Source organism: Idiotropiscis lumnitzeri, chromosome 6, assembly GCF_059441095.1.
Source record: "Idiotropiscis lumnitzeri isolate Australia: NSW breed Sydney's pygmy pipehorse chromosome 6, RoL_Ilum_1.0, whole genome shotgun sequence".
Classification (NCBI taxonomy): domain Eukaryota; kingdom Metazoa; phylum Chordata; class Actinopteri; order Syngnathiformes; family Syngnathidae; genus Idiotropiscis; species Idiotropiscis lumnitzeri.
This window is the reverse complement of record NC_142396.1, coordinates 12304312-12319424: the sequence shown is the minus strand read 5'-3', so window position 1 is coordinate 12319424 and position 15113 is coordinate 12304312. Positions and strand designations below refer to the sequence as shown.

The window sequence follows — 15113 nt, the reverse complement described above, 5'->3', positions numbered from 1 at the left end:
ATTATTCATTTAGTGGTGAAGTCTAAATAGTCATCTTGATGGGAGGAGTGGAGGCTGGAGCCCGAGAGTCTGTGTGCAAAAAAAAAAAAAAAAAAAAAAAAACCTTGTACTGTATTATGTGCCTGCGTTTAGGTAAGTGGTCTCTAAGCGTGCCTCCTCTCCTCTGGGGCATTTGAGATCATGTGGTGTTTGGGCATGTGTTGTTTGACATTCCTGCGCTGTTCGGAGGACGACCCCTGCTCGTGTGTGTCTGCTTGAGAGTGCTTTCGCATGCATGCGCACGCACAAAAACACATCTGCATCAGCAGCAAAACAACAACAGAGACGAGAAACACCAAGTGCAAATTTCTGTGATCATTGCTGACTCATTGAGAAAAACATCTGTCCCCCCCCAAAGAAATCTTGGATTCGCTACGAATGATTGAAAAAAGTCAATTCCTGTTGTGCCGCGTCTCTTTCACAGTAAGTCGAAGGGATCTAATGAACAGGACAAAGGCACAAGGGAAATTGTGAACTGGCTCCACGGGCACTATCGCAACCACTTCACAGGTTGTTCCGTATTACGCATGGCTAAAAAGCCATGACTAAACAATCATCCTACGAAAACACTGCAGAAAAAAAATTGTGTGTGCCTGTGTATCGGTTTTGGTGTGCGTCACACCCAGTCCTGCAGCGAGCGCTTGCAATGCACCAGCGCCCTGGGGGTCTCTTTGTTGTGCAGAGTCCGGAGGATGGCATAGATGAGGACCAGAATGCACAAGATGAGCACCAGGGGAACCACCACCATGATCAAGGTCATGACCTTGGATCCGTTGTCGGCCACCGTCACCACCACGTTCATGTCCTTGTCGTCCTCGTCTACTTCTGGGTCGTCGTCATCTTTTTCAGGTGTTCTATCTTTGTCTGTCCCACGGTTCACGTCTTTGCGCTCCTCCTCTCCTCTGTCTGAAGGCTTTGAGGGTTTGTCTTCAGCTTTGGGCTCGATGTCTGGGTCTGGCGGAGGCTCCGGGACGCCCACACAGCCCATGAAGTCCTTGAGGATGGAGCGTGGGTAGCCCTTGTCTGCTACTGTCTTGTGGTTGTCAAACCGCCAATAATTGGTACCTTTGTAGAAATAGGTGTATGCTGCAAGAGAGCCCAAAGCAGTTTGCGTTAATGGAGCTGTTTATTACACTTGTGTGCACAAATTAGACGTGAATTACAAAAGGACACAAATCTGATTTCAGACACAAAATTGCAACTTACATCCATTTTCAATGATGAGTCCGACCCTATCTGAGCTAAATTTTTAGGAGAGAACCTGGACTCGCAAAGCACATACACTGCAGACCACAGGTGTCAAACTCAAGGCCTGGGAGCTAGATCTGGCCTGTCACATCATTTTATGTGGTCCACAAAAGCAAATCAAGTGTGTAAACTGCGGTGAAAAGTTTTCCCCAAAATTCCTTTTCACAGTAACTTGAACAATATTTGAACAGATGGTTATCCTTCTGATTTCAAAAGTCGTTTGGCAGAAAAAAAAAATGATTACCAATCAATCTAAATTGGATTAACCTCCAAGGAGGCAAACAGGAAACATTTCATTAAATGGGAGTAATTTTCCAGTTTAATTTCATACTTCTAAAATAGTGAATATGTTGTGTTCATACAGTAATAATAATAAAAGAACCACAAGTGATCGTCTTGGTTTAAATATGCTTGTAACCACTTGAATCCTTCAGATGGGCTCCAGATCCGCTTGGTGCATTTCGAGCAGTACTGCCACAAATTGAATTTCCAAAGTGAAGGACTGGCCAGCCCTCAAACCAGAGGGTTTTTTTCTTCCCCCGTCTCGCCCTTGGCCTTGCTCCACTTGCGCCAGCCTAACCAATCTCCACTGACATTTAACTCTGCACTATTTCACTTAACTTTTGATTCTTTCCCTGACAACACCTTTTTTTGTCCTAACAACCTTTGGACTTTACTGTAGTTGCCGTGGATGGAAGTTGTTATTGCGCTTTTAAATCCCCCTCAGTCATTCACTATTGTATCAGGAATCATTTACCGCCATCGTCACTGAGGAAGGCTCCTTTGGGTGAGGAAGGGATCTTTCCCCATCTGCTGATTGGTTTTGGGAAGTCTCGGTCTGCTTTACGGGTCTCCTCGTTGAATCTCCAGTATCTACAGGGACAGATATTCATGCAGATTAATACTGATGAACCGGCTAAATTGTGTGGATAATCCTTAAAATTGATTGAGAGTAAAATACCGGTCATCTGAGAAAAAGTAGGTGAATCCATTTGGCTCCCACCAAACTGCCGCGTCGATGCCGTGAGCCGGAACTCCTTGACCGTATTGCCGAATGGGCTGCGGGTATCCAGGCAGAACATCTGCTTCCCTGAACACCCAGTATTGATCGTCTGTAGGAACAAAATATAGAACGTTGAATTCAAAAGGATGGGTCGACCGAAGGCAGCAAGGTCGTCTGGTGCGTTGCACGTCTGCTTCATAGTTTCGAAGTTCTGGTTTGAATCTCAGCTCTGGCCATCACTTGTATGCTTTCTCCCACGTTGGAAAAAGTTTGCTTATTGGCTCAACTGAAAACTCATAATTGTCTCACAGGTGTAAAACGTGACAGTAAATTCATATGTTGACCTGCCTCCAGCCTAAAGTCAGTCGGGAAAAGCTCCAGCTCACCCGTGACCCTGATAACTAGAAGTGCAATGGAAAATGGGTAGATGGATAGACTCAATGATGAGAACAGATGGTATTGTTCCTCTACTCGAAAAAAAAAAGGACGCTTAAGTCAACAGATTTTCCATGAATCAAACAGCCCGACACCGGTCTGCAGGCGACTTTAGCCTGGGCGTAAAAAAAAAAACAGACCGCGTTCGAAGCCTGCTTTGCACAATACGGGGTGAGATTTCATCTGCATTTTGGCAAGATACCGTACGTAACAAGTTTCACTAAGTAGAGAGAGCAAAACGATCGCATTGTGCTGACAAACTTAGGCAAATAATGAAAGAGGTGCAAACTCGGTGCACATGTGCAGCAATGGGACGAGGGCTGATGCAATCTGTTCTCTCTCAGGAGGCCTTTTGGGGTTCTGGACCGAGCCAGCAGCAGCTGCCAAGCGGTGCAGACGACGTCATCACATCTAAACTCGCAACACAGCCACATACACACACATAGTGACGCAATGCCGTCATAGCCACATGTGACAAAGTGACAAATACTTTTTTTTCACTGACATATTGTCCGAATGTGCTAATGCTCAGTTACAGTAAATTATTGTAAATCCATATATGGAATGGACATAGGTTAAGTATGTGCAATTTCTTTTGAATTCAGGCCTGGTGAGTGAAAAATGAAGAGTTTGCACTATTTCCTTTGAGACTGACCCTTTAAAATCCAAACACAGTCTTAAATTTCACTGTCAATGTTGTCTTTATCAAGAAATGTTTAAACAGCTCCATGCTGGCTTAGCTCTGCCGGACAAGAAGAAAAACATCAGTCGAGTTCTTTCGTAAGCCACTTAAGGACAGAATCTGGTCTTAAAAGAGTTCAGTGCATTCTGTGTAAACTGAGACGATGATAATGCAGAGGCTGTACCTTTAAAGAAGACAAATTTGCCATCGTGGCGTTCATAAGCTGCATCAATGTTGTTCGGAAGACCAGCCCAGAAGACCGATATCGGCATAGGGTAGTTGTCCAGGACGCGGTTCCTACGCACACGCCAAAACCATCGACCCTGCACGTGTGACCAAACAATACTTGACGTCACTGCTACCCAATTTTTTTTAAATTAACTTGCCTTGCATCTTGGTTGTTGTTATATTATGAGCATTCTAGACAGATTTTACAAATCCAAACGTTTTACACGTCTTACCTTGAACACAAACATCTCCCCCCTAAGAAGCGTCACAGTGTCAAAATCCCCATCACAGATATCAGGGGCCTGGTTATCCGGTTGCTTGGGAGGCAGGCGAGTCGGTGGAGGGCGGGGCACATCTTTTCTGATGGGTGGCGTGACATCAGGATCAGGATGGGAGGTGGTTGGGATTGCACGACGGGTGGTCGGGCCGAGGGTTGGTTCAGGATGGTTCGTGACATGTGGGCTTCCTTCAGTAGCGCTCGGGGTGTCCGGTTCGGCATCAACTGGGGGAGGACGAGTGGGTAATGCATGTCCTGGATCACTCCCGGAGGTGGGAGGAGCCTCTGTAATGCGAGGGGGACCTGGAAGAGTAAGAAAGTAACTTGAACGCACTGAAAGATTGAACAAATATTCCCCCCCCCCAAAAAAGAAAAAAAAAAAACCTTCAAGAGAATCTCCTACTTCGCTACGCATACACAATCAAGTCATTTTCCAGATAGTGCCTGAGTGCTCACTAAATTGACTGTGACAAGTTTGGGGAGGAAAAAGCTGCCACATTGGTTGCTAAGCGAGGAAAACACTGTTACGTAATCAGTACAAAGAATTGATGGTCTTAGATACTTCCTTCATTAGTATGCAAAAATGTTTGAGAACACGTGGTGCCTCTACTTGTTAGCTCAAATCATTACGGCTGTCAGCATTCTGTTGATTTCATCCAGTTTTTCGTTGAAAATACTTATTCTTTGTTCATGTGTGTTCAAAGCCCATGTGAGCTTGTAGATGGCAAATTTTAGAAGAGCAAATCATCGCTTAAATGTTAGCCACGCCACAAAGAACTCAGAAAACCTTGCAGAGTCAATGATGTAAAGCAATAAAAAACACAAGTGTACATATCACTTAAATGACAAACAGATTTGACAATTCAATTATAATGACTAACGCAAATGATGAGATACATACTGTAAATGTAATTACAATCACAAAAAGGGAAATGTATGTTACAAATATTTATGTGAAAAAAAAGACAATAAGTAGTCTTTTTTTTTTTCAATCACTGAAGACAAAAGCCTCTCACCATATATGTGCTGCAGTCCCCGGATGTCATCCTCATGCAACGTGAAGTTGTGCGTGTCAATCCACTGGTAGAAAGGAGCCATAATGGCGTTGGGATTGTCAGAGTGCTCCAGACCTAAAGCATGACCAAGCTCGTGCACTGCAACCAGGAAGAGGTCAATACCTGTGGCATCGACATGAAGATCACAATAATGTGCAAATTGAAATCATGAGATGCCACAGTTAAAAATCAGTCCGGAGAGATGATGCAAAACAGAAGACGAAAGAGTTGCAAGCAGAAGAAATACAAACAAAATGAATAATGGGATGGAAATTTGCACAAAGCAACCCGCTCACCTTGGTGGTTTGGACTGTCCAAAGTCCAAGGCTCATCTGCATCAAAGTGTGTATCCCCGCCCATTGCAGGCCCAGGGTAGAAGGCATGGGCCAGGGAGCCTCCCTCGCCATCAAACAAGGACATATCGCCATGGAAACCAGAGGCGAACAACAACAGGATGTCCGCGAGCTGGGCCTGGCTGCTGTTGCCGTGCTGAGCCGGTAGCTCTTGGAAGGTGAGCGCCGAGGCCCTTTGCCACACGGCAACGGCTCTTCGGATTGCATCAAATGTCCTCTGCTCTCCCAGGGAGGGCGGGATGTGCTGGTCCAATATACTGACACAAAGAAATGTATTAAATGGGAAATACATTGCACTTAATAAGTTTGTGCGTTAGTGCATTATACCTGTAGGTGATGTGGTCCTTGTCCCACCGTTGTGCCGTGAGAGCATAGCGTCTCCTCCTCGTACCATCATCCATGTCGGCTTTTTTGTCAGGGAGGCCACAACGAGGTCGACGCATGGCCCTAAACAGCACAGGCAGCACCATTCACAATCACATTAACACGTACGGACGAATTTGGAGTCTTCAATTAACCTAACATGCATTTTTTTTTAATGCGGGAGAGAGATCGGGGGATGTCGTTAATATTTGTCAACTGTGGGCTTGTTAAGACCTCGGAGACTCTTTTGTGGTTAAAGGCTTGATAAATAAATTTTCTTTGACTTGAAATAAATAAAACTAGCAAAAGTTTACTTAATCTGCCAGAATATTTTGCATGTTATTGTTTATATCTAGCTTACATTGATATGACACTTCCTTAAATACTACATTGGAGTTACTATTTGATGTAAAAAAAAAACAATTACAAAAAAAAAAAGAAAATGACCAAAAAAATAAAAAATAAATATGATCAAGATCTAATGAGTAGCGGTACTTTTGCCTGACTTTGGTGCCAGTACCCTGGGCTCAGTTCCCACTCAGTGACCGTGGGAATGTGAGTCTCAATGTGCCCTTTGATTGACTGGCAAACAATCCAGGGTGTATTCTGCCTTTGGAAGTTGGTTGCGATGAAACTCAACAATCCAGATCCCCGCAACTGAACACAATTCGTAGTATAGAAAATTGATAGAGTAGTGGTAATTTTATACCCAATTTTACTTTGTAATTTTGTTAAATGATTGTCTCATTTATCAGAATTGAAGTGTTTGAAATACTACTTTCATGCCCACCGAAGCACTGAAGGTGTACTTGCCTTTAGTTGAAATGTAAAAGAGATGCCAATCATTGTTCCACCACAAAATACTTACAAAATGTATAATATATTTCAAAAAGTGGCATTTCGCTGTAAAACCACTCCATTATAAGACAAGAACAAGAGTAGTTACCACAAGATGTCAACTCAGCTTAACTCAACTATAAAGCACTTTAAGACAACCACTGTTGCATGCCAAGTGCTGTAAACGGTGCAAAAATACTTATTTTGGAGAAATCCATAGAACAACAAGCAATAATGTCAGTTTATTCAGTCATTGTTTGGATTTTATTTCTTGATGACAGCCCTAAAAGCCATACAAGAATAGGGACCTTACGCGACAGTGGCGGCGTCCGACTTGCCGGTCACCTCCAAGCCGTAGAAACGCTGCATGTCACTTATTGCTCGGGACAGGATCTGAGCTGACTGCATAGTGGACATCTGTCTGCTTGCCTGAGACAGGTAGCCAAATTGACGAAGCCACGCCTGCAAGGGGAAGAGGAGAGGTCACCTTTGCATGAGAGATGTTAATGGTCATGTTAAATGGAGTAGTTATCGACTGTGATAAAAGCAAGGCATCAGCAACAATGGTAATCTGGGAAAGCAGCCATTGCTTAATAACTGGAGAACTATTCAAGGAGGAAAAAGAAAAGCAGAAAGAAACCAGATGGCCTCTTATAATATTACCACATTCCTGCGCTTTCTCTGCAGTGATAGCCAAAAAATAGGACGTAAACAGATGTGAAGAAAACTCAAGAAAAGATTACTCAGTTGTGCTTGGGCACATCTGTGATCATGCTCATCAAGATGACCTGTGACTCGGTACCGGGAGTTTACTGACAGTCAACTGTAGCAGATGAAGCCACGTAGTTCAGAAAGCAGAACGACTGCTCCTGACTTTTGAGAAGCCCCCATGGGGTTCAAAAACAGCACAACAGGCGTTTTCTAGAAATAGCAAAGACTCAAAGTTGCATTTGTGCACAGCATGGAGGCAGCAGAACATATGCAACACACGCAGCCTTAAATGTGCACATGGACAGTAAACATGTATTTGTGCATAGACAGCACGGCAAATGTCATAGCAGGCATATTCACCTCGAGACTGGGGATCACGTCATCACATATTTATCCACCAATACCAGAGTTATGTAATTATTGCATCAAGTGCAACATATCAACATAAAGAGTGCGTAATAGCAATTATGTTAAGTGACAATGCCGAAAACATTATTTGCAATTTTAGCACCTTTTGGGGTGCTTTCTTCTAAGAAGTCAAACTGATGTCTGGTGTGAATGTGATTTGTTAAATGTGAACAGTTAAAGAGGAGCTCATTTTCATATAGGAGAATATGCAACAATGATTGTTTTTTTTCCCAGTAAAATCAAAGGCTAATTTCCATTTTCGGATTAAATTAACCACTTTAGGTTCTTTAAGTAATTTTAGCAAGCTTTGCTTTAAAATGTCTTATTCTTGTGGGGTTGCCCCCCTTTTCTTTACTTTGCTTTTAAATATCTTAATTTTCGTTTGTTAAATGGTGAAATGTAGTCGCTATGTGGAGCACATTGAGTTACTTACTGTCTTGCCCTATGTTAATATAGTATTATGTATATTACTTTATAAGAAATGCATTTATTTATAATTTATTACATTTGTTTGGGCTATATCTATATTGTCATCCATATGACGACTATCAGTCATGCGGGTCACTCGGTGCACTCAACCTCTACTGATCAATATGGTTTGTCGTTATTTTTCCAGACTAGTAGCCTATAAACTGTTCATTTCATTGCAGTTTTCTTCCAGGACAGCACTTCCCACAAGCAAACACCAAGTGAATTATTAAATAGAAAGGTCAAATGGCGTGCATGATTGGAATGCAGTGACACAAATTGAAAACAAAATTCGAGTAGACGCAATTTGACCACAAGTCACCTCCGTATCGAAGCCGTCCTGCTCGGAGACATCCCCCGTGGTGTTGCCAAGGAACAGAGAAAGCAAATAGACCGAAATGATCAGGATTTGAGATCGGAGTTGTTGAGCCAAGATCATCTTCGAAATCCACAGTGGCGTGATGGAGGTTACCGCGGAACAAAGAAAGAAACTCTTCCGCCAGCAAGGAAAGGATTGAGGCAAAACAGCAGCTAGTTTTCTCGTCCTCTCACATTGAAGCAAGCAACAAGTGTCACCTAAAATAAGTCCCAAGAAAAGAATGGACGTTCACAGTGAAACTGTGGGGAAATGGTAGAACTCCATAGGCGTGTGTAGTCCAAGTTAAGATGGTACTTGGATCTTATGATGCCCGACAGTGCAGAGCTGACAATGATCTGCCTTCGCTCTCCGCAGCACACTTCCAAGCAAAAATGGGAGGTCAACTTCAACTTTAACTTTCATTACGACGAAAATAACACTACTCTAACCAGACCGCCGAGGTACATACGCATATTTTTTTTTTTTTAAAAAAAAGGTGGCAAAGACTTTCACCCGTGTAGGAAACTCGTGAAAGAATAGGAGGTAGCTATGAGCCCGAGGAATATGGATCAAAATAGTTCCGAGGTTGAGATACCCACTCTGCTAAAAAACAAGGCATTGCTGTTAGAGGGGGCAAACGGATACGATATCCTACATCGCCCCCTGCTGGCTGCCAAAGAAAATACAAGTCACGTGCTAAAACAATTGTCAGTGTACAGTAGAACCCCCGCTATTCGCGGGCCTTCTGGGTCGCATATAAATTGACGCATTGGTTAAGTATACACATCTTAAACGCGGGATTAGATTTGATTTGACATGTTTTTTTCACACAATGATCAACAAAGTGAACATTTTCCTAAATGGCTTTAAACATTAAGTGACTAAATTGATAAAGCTACCCATCCCATTGTCTCTAATGCTCAACCGTGAACTGGTGCCCAGTCAATGGTAGTGTCACAATCATAGATGAATCTCAGTGGTAAAAGGAAACACATTTGATAGCCACAGACTAAGAAAAAAAAACTCTGGTGTATGCCCCCCACCATGGCATTCAAAAAGACCATCACTTAAGTGGGACACATTTGTACAGAGTATACTGTCATCCCCTTAAGCAATAACAGACAGAGGTTTTTCAAGTATTACCAATAAACATGGAAGAAGAAGAAACCTAAGAACCCAAGGACCAAATGTTCAGAGTATACACTGATGAGTCTTCAAAACCTGATCTTGCCATTGGTAAACAGGAGAAACATTCATGGGAAGAGAATTAGTCCAAAGATTTACTTAAGTGAATCTCAGGTTGTGTGCGTGACATCTTTTCAGCCCAGCTTGTTGTGACAATAAGCAGCCTCCAACAATGTTTTGACCTTTTATTGAAATGATCAGAGTTGCTCAGTTTGTGCCATCTTGCTACTGCCAGCTCTTGCCACTACAATGAGGAGGATGAGGATGAAGCCCACAGACCAGACAGCTGCTACAGGGAGCACCACAGTCGTCATTACGTCTGGGGGCGGGGGGGGAAACATGCAGCTTGTGTTATTTGTGAAACAATTATTAAAAAGCAGAGGAGACGGTGACGTAATGGGGGCTTACTAGACAGAGGTTTATCTGGCGTTTCAATTCTGATGGGCCCGTACGACAAAAGACCTTGGGCAGGGTCTACTCGCACTGCTTCTCGCTTCGTAATGGATTTGCAGTTCTGTAAGGGAAAACAAAACAAGCTCAATCTTTATTTAAAGAAACAAAACAATCTTATTGCAATCTCTAAGGCCAACACAATATAATGTGGACATCGGGGAGTCGCTAGAATGACAGTTATGAGCTCACAGGTGTGCAGGATATTTTGTCATCTGGGTCACAAAGCTGGACGGTGCAATGCAGATAAAACAAGTGCGGCTCCACTGTGAAGCGAAACATGGCGAAGCTGTAGTGAATGGTGGAGCTCTGCCCATTAAGGCCAGATTCTCCCTCGGTCAGGCTGTGGAAGGCAACTGTGTCGTCTGTCGCACACCTTGACACACCAGGGAAGAGGAATCATATATACATACACATAATTACTCCGTTTTAAGGAGAAAAGATTGACTATTTGAAAGCAGAGATGTTGGAACCCATTCAAAAGTAGGCTGTGAACCAATCCCTCCGAGGTATTGGCCTGCTGACTCTGTGTCGCCCAGCAGTCGTTTATGCGAAGGAGGAAGAAGTCTGCAGGCTCCGTTACGACGATCTCAACATACACCTGATCGCAGGGCAGAGGATATTAAACAAATTGCAGAGTGATTCGGGCAGAATTGAGAGTGAAACGGGAGACTACCTGGTCCCCGAGCTCGACAGTGGGGGAACTGCTGAAAGCTGTAGTGTAGCTATGATCCGTGTACAACATCATCTGTATGGTCGCGTCAAGCTCATCGACACGCACCATTGCCTGACTGTTTGTGGGAGCCAAGCACACGTCTGTCAGGTAATTGCACAGTTGAAAACTGTTTGCTCAACGTGGAAATACTTTCGGCACACATGCGTCTCCAACTGTACACTGTTGAATAACCTCACTGCCACCGATAGAACATTGACTGTGACAGTGGTGATTAAGCTGCCGCCATGACAACTAATTAAGCTAAATCCACTGAGGACGACAAAGAAGTGGTAGAAATTAATGATGAGTGAAATAAGTATTCTAGTGACCTTGATTACGTAGTAAAAAAAATCGAGTCATAGAGGTTATCTCGGCATCATCATTGCAAGGTGGGTAATATATTTATCCATCCACCCTTGTCCGCATTTACGGCAACAGTGAGTGCAACTGGCAACAAATCACAGCCTTGATACAACGGGCTGAATTCTGTAGTTTTAAGATCAGATCAAATTACAAATTGGCAGGAGTGCATTAGATTTCAGAGATCGGTTAACAAAGGAAATTTTGACAACACACATGGCATTATGAATTAGAATGGGAAAAGAAAAGGACAGCGACCTAACCTGGAAATGGGCTCCACTGGAAAAGGCAGGCTGACCGTTCTGATGAATGGAAAGATGCATGTGAAATCCAGCTTGATGACTGGATCTCTGATGATGTTTCCAATGGCCTGAGGCTCTGATCGAAGACTCAGGGTGTATGTGACATGAGTGAAGTTTTTCTATGAACAGAAACATGAAAATGATCACATTTGTATCTGCCGTTGTATTTGATAGCAGTCAGTGTTAAGACTTTGCAGCGCTGACACACCTCAAGCGACTTGCCTCCACAGCCGATGTATTCATTTTTTGCTATCTTGACCATGTAGTAGGGAACTTTGTTGATAACTTCTCTGTATGCTTTGCACGATCTATTGGGCAGGTGCAAAGACGTGACCGGCGTGTTGTAATACATGAAGAACTCTTCACGTGCTCTGACTCCCATGTACGTTTTAGCGCACAAGACTTTGATGTGTGCATCTGTTTAAAAGAAAAAAAAAATCCTCAGGATGAAGTGAACAAATGGAATGGGCACCAAAATGGAAAATCAATACTAGAGTTGAATAAAAAATTCCTTTACAAATGCAATGGTCAGAGTGGTTCACTTTTTTACTGTCAGTTACGTTTTTCCATTTACTTTTGGCTCTTCGTAGTAGTTTGTACTGCAGTAAAGAGGCTTCATACTGGAGTGTCTGCAATTTTTATGCCAGCGATGAAAATCCTGTTTACGAGGCAGATCTGCCAAAACCACGGCGCTCACGTATCGCTTGCAGCAACATGCTTAATGAGGTATCAAACGTACAGTAATATACTGTACGTCCATGGTCATGATGCTGGTATGCAAAAGTAGATGCAGAGGGCGAGAGGGGAGGCGGGGGAGGCAAGCTTACCTTTGTCACAGTGGTCATCATAAAATCCTTCCACACACTTGCAGGTGCTCTTGTCTTTAGACAGAACACACCTTTCTTGGTTGGTGGCGCAAATCTCAACGTCACAGATTCCTGTTTGCACATAGTACATTGGCACAAGATGACATGCTCAATTGACAGTTCAGTTCGCATTCGTTTAGAATTACCCGTCACTTGGTGGTGCGTGAAGCCAAGGAGCAGCAATAGGAGAACAGCCAGCTGGAGGGAACATGAAATATTGAAAACTGTGTTATGTTATTACTAATTCTAGTTAGCATCCCAGGTGAGCTTGCCTGGAAGCAAGCTAGTTAACTTCTCCCAACAAAGTGCCACGAAACTCACACTCACCTGACAGTCGTTTAAAGTCATTGTGGTGCTATTTTTTTCCGTAAAAATATATAAAGCCTAATTTTAAAGCTTCTATTCACGATCAAACGGGGTCCTTTGGTTCCGTGGTCACCGTCTTCGTTACCGGACGTCCTGCAATTAAAAACACCTGTGGCCTGTCATGGCGGTGAACATGATCAATTTAGACTCACTTGGACTTTTATATCCTTTCATCGTTTTATACAGCCATTCCAGTTCAGGGTGTCAATTTTATTTTTGCTACTTTGGTACTCAATGTAAATATGTTTTGATTTATTTAAAAATAAATAAATAGTCAAGGGCAAGTTTTCACTGAGGTGATTGGAATTTTGACCATTAGATGTCGCTATTGATGTAACCAACCAATTTGAAATAATACATTACGAATGAAACCTCAACTCAAAGTAGTCACAGTCCCCCCGCAGGCGTGAGAGAGCAATATTTTCACTCCCTTTTAATAAGAGCAATATTACTTACTAAAACATATATAAATAAATATACTTGGTCGCCCCTGACATCCTAAAATGACATATTGAGGCCAAGCCAACGATTCTTCAGGGTCATTGGCCAAATGTTGTAGAAATCTAATTACTCTCCCCATCACTATAGATCCCTGCCATAGATTGGTGAACAAATTAAGCTATATTAGTAGTCAATACAAATACACGAAATTGTATAAATTGTCATGGTAGGCACACCTTTATGGCGCCCTAAAGAGAATGTGGGTGAATGGTTAATGTCTTGAGGTAAACAGACATGGCATGCACCTTTGTGAGATGTCTTACAATTATTTTGAATGTGTCGCAAATAGGTCTCCATGTGTGTCTGTTTGCAAAAGACAGAATTTCCAAGTGCATAGAATATGTGCGCCACATTGAGTTGCATGCCCAGAAGCTATCAGGGCCAATGTCCCAGTCACCATAAATGCTTGTCTTCCATCTGTTTGCGACCGGAGCAGAAGAGGTTATGGTTAACCGAGCGCGATAGTGAGTGATGAGGCAGCTTTGCAGGTCATCAAAGGCATAAGATAATATGAAACACACAAGCATCATCTTCTACTGTCATTTGTCTTAAATATTGGAACCATTTGGAATCTTCTCCAATTTTGTGAGCTGTTGCTACATGGACAAATACCCTAAAATAGTACAGCTTATTTTTTTGTTAACACTTTGGGTTCACCATGTGTGAAAATGTTTACTTTTACAGTTAACACATATGTTTTCTGAATTACATAAATTGTGATATTGTTTGTGTATCTTTAAGGAACGGCTTGTAGGTAGGTCATGATAGATGTATCTCAGGCTGATGTTTTTGAAAATATTTTTAATAATTCTAAATGACAATGAAAATCCAGGGAAAAGGGAGAAAATAAGTAGACGGTCACATTTTATTGACTTTCATCAAATTAGTTTGTCCAACTTTTGCATTATTTATATGACACACAAAAGAAAATATAGGCCAGTCCTTGCTCAAAAGATTGTGGAGCCTTTCGTTGTTTGCAGTCAGTCCTCGTTGGCAGTGGTGCAGTGCCACCCTGGTGTTGTGAAATAGCCGGCTTGTAGGCGGTCTCTGTCATCGGCCTGATTCACAACACCAGCTGGGGCACACACACCTGAGGGACACTTCTTCTGCAGTTGCTGCTGGATGATGCTTGGATCAGTCGTAAGGAAGAGTTGATGTCAATCAATTTAACGAATCGCAGGCCTGATTTACATGTGGCTGAATACAACAGTATGAATATAATTGTTGCTATTGGCTCAGTCGGGTCTGAGGCTCCAAGTGAACCTCACGTGTGTACAGTATGTGGAGCACCACTGACAGAATGAGCCTCCATCTGTGTTCTCTCAGGCCAGACTGAAGGACACAGAGTGCGGGCCACACAGAATTGTAGAGCGGAGGGCGGGGGGTGTTGCTTCTCAAAATGAAGGCTGTCATCAAATTATTACTCGGACTGTCAAAATACACACACTATCGATGTTGCAAGATAAAGAGCTCAATACATAAGAAACATAAATGTAGGCACTTCTAGTGAACAGGACAAGTTAAAAAAAATGTCTGCGGTCTACAACAGCTCATGAATGTCTGCGACCATCTTTAGAGATGCCCTTTGTACACCGAGACCAATAATTGCTAACATTCTTTATGCCTCCTCAACAAATGTTTATACCGTTTATGCAAATAGAAATAATTCATTCCTCCTATCTTAAGTTTTTACTTGCAGACTTCTTAAGTTTATGAATAATTGCAAAATAATTTTTATTTATAAACTGTTCTTAGGTTTGAACACCCATGGGAATATAAAATGTGGCTAACAATATAGAACATGATGCCTCCAATATTGAGTGCATTTAGCCATGTTTGGAGCCTGAAATGCATGTGGAAAAAAAACTGGCTGAGGTAAAAAATGACCAGAGGTTTCAGAGAA

At 42.6% G+C, this 15113-nt stretch overlaps 2 protein-coding genes across 2 annotated transcripts; both read right to left on the bottom strand.

Moving 5' to 3' along the window:
• On the bottom strand, positions 1-9085 carry mmp15a (matrix metallopeptidase 15a). Its single transcript, XM_088298581.1, has 10 exons — positions 8430-9085; positions 6834-6982; positions 5648-5767; positions 5264-5577; positions 4929-5090; positions 3869-4215; positions 3592-3730; positions 2249-2399; positions 2045-2160; positions 1-1125 (listed from the first exon to the last, which is right to left on the bottom strand). Exons 1-10 carry the CDS (start codon positions 8544-8546, stop codon positions 656-658), a joined length of 2085 nt encoding a protein of 694 aa, XP_088154707.1. The 5' UTR covers positions 8547-9085; the 3' UTR covers positions 1-655.
• A 737-nt stretch (positions 9086-9822) lies between these two features.
• zpd (zona pellucida glycoprotein d) lies at positions 9823-12861 on the bottom strand. Its single transcript, XM_088298753.1, has 10 exons — positions 12671-12861; positions 12490-12541; positions 12305-12415; positions 11686-11894; positions 11439-11596; positions 10777-10891; positions 10574-10701; positions 10293-10476; positions 10059-10164; positions 9823-9969 (listed from the first exon to the last, which is right to left on the bottom strand). The coding sequence occupies exons 1-10, from the start codon at positions 12689-12691 to the stop codon at positions 9848-9850; spliced, it is 1206 nt and encodes a 401-aa protein (XP_088154879.1). The 5' UTR covers positions 12692-12861; the 3' UTR covers positions 9823-9847.
• Positions 12862-15113: the final 2252 nt, after the last annotated feature.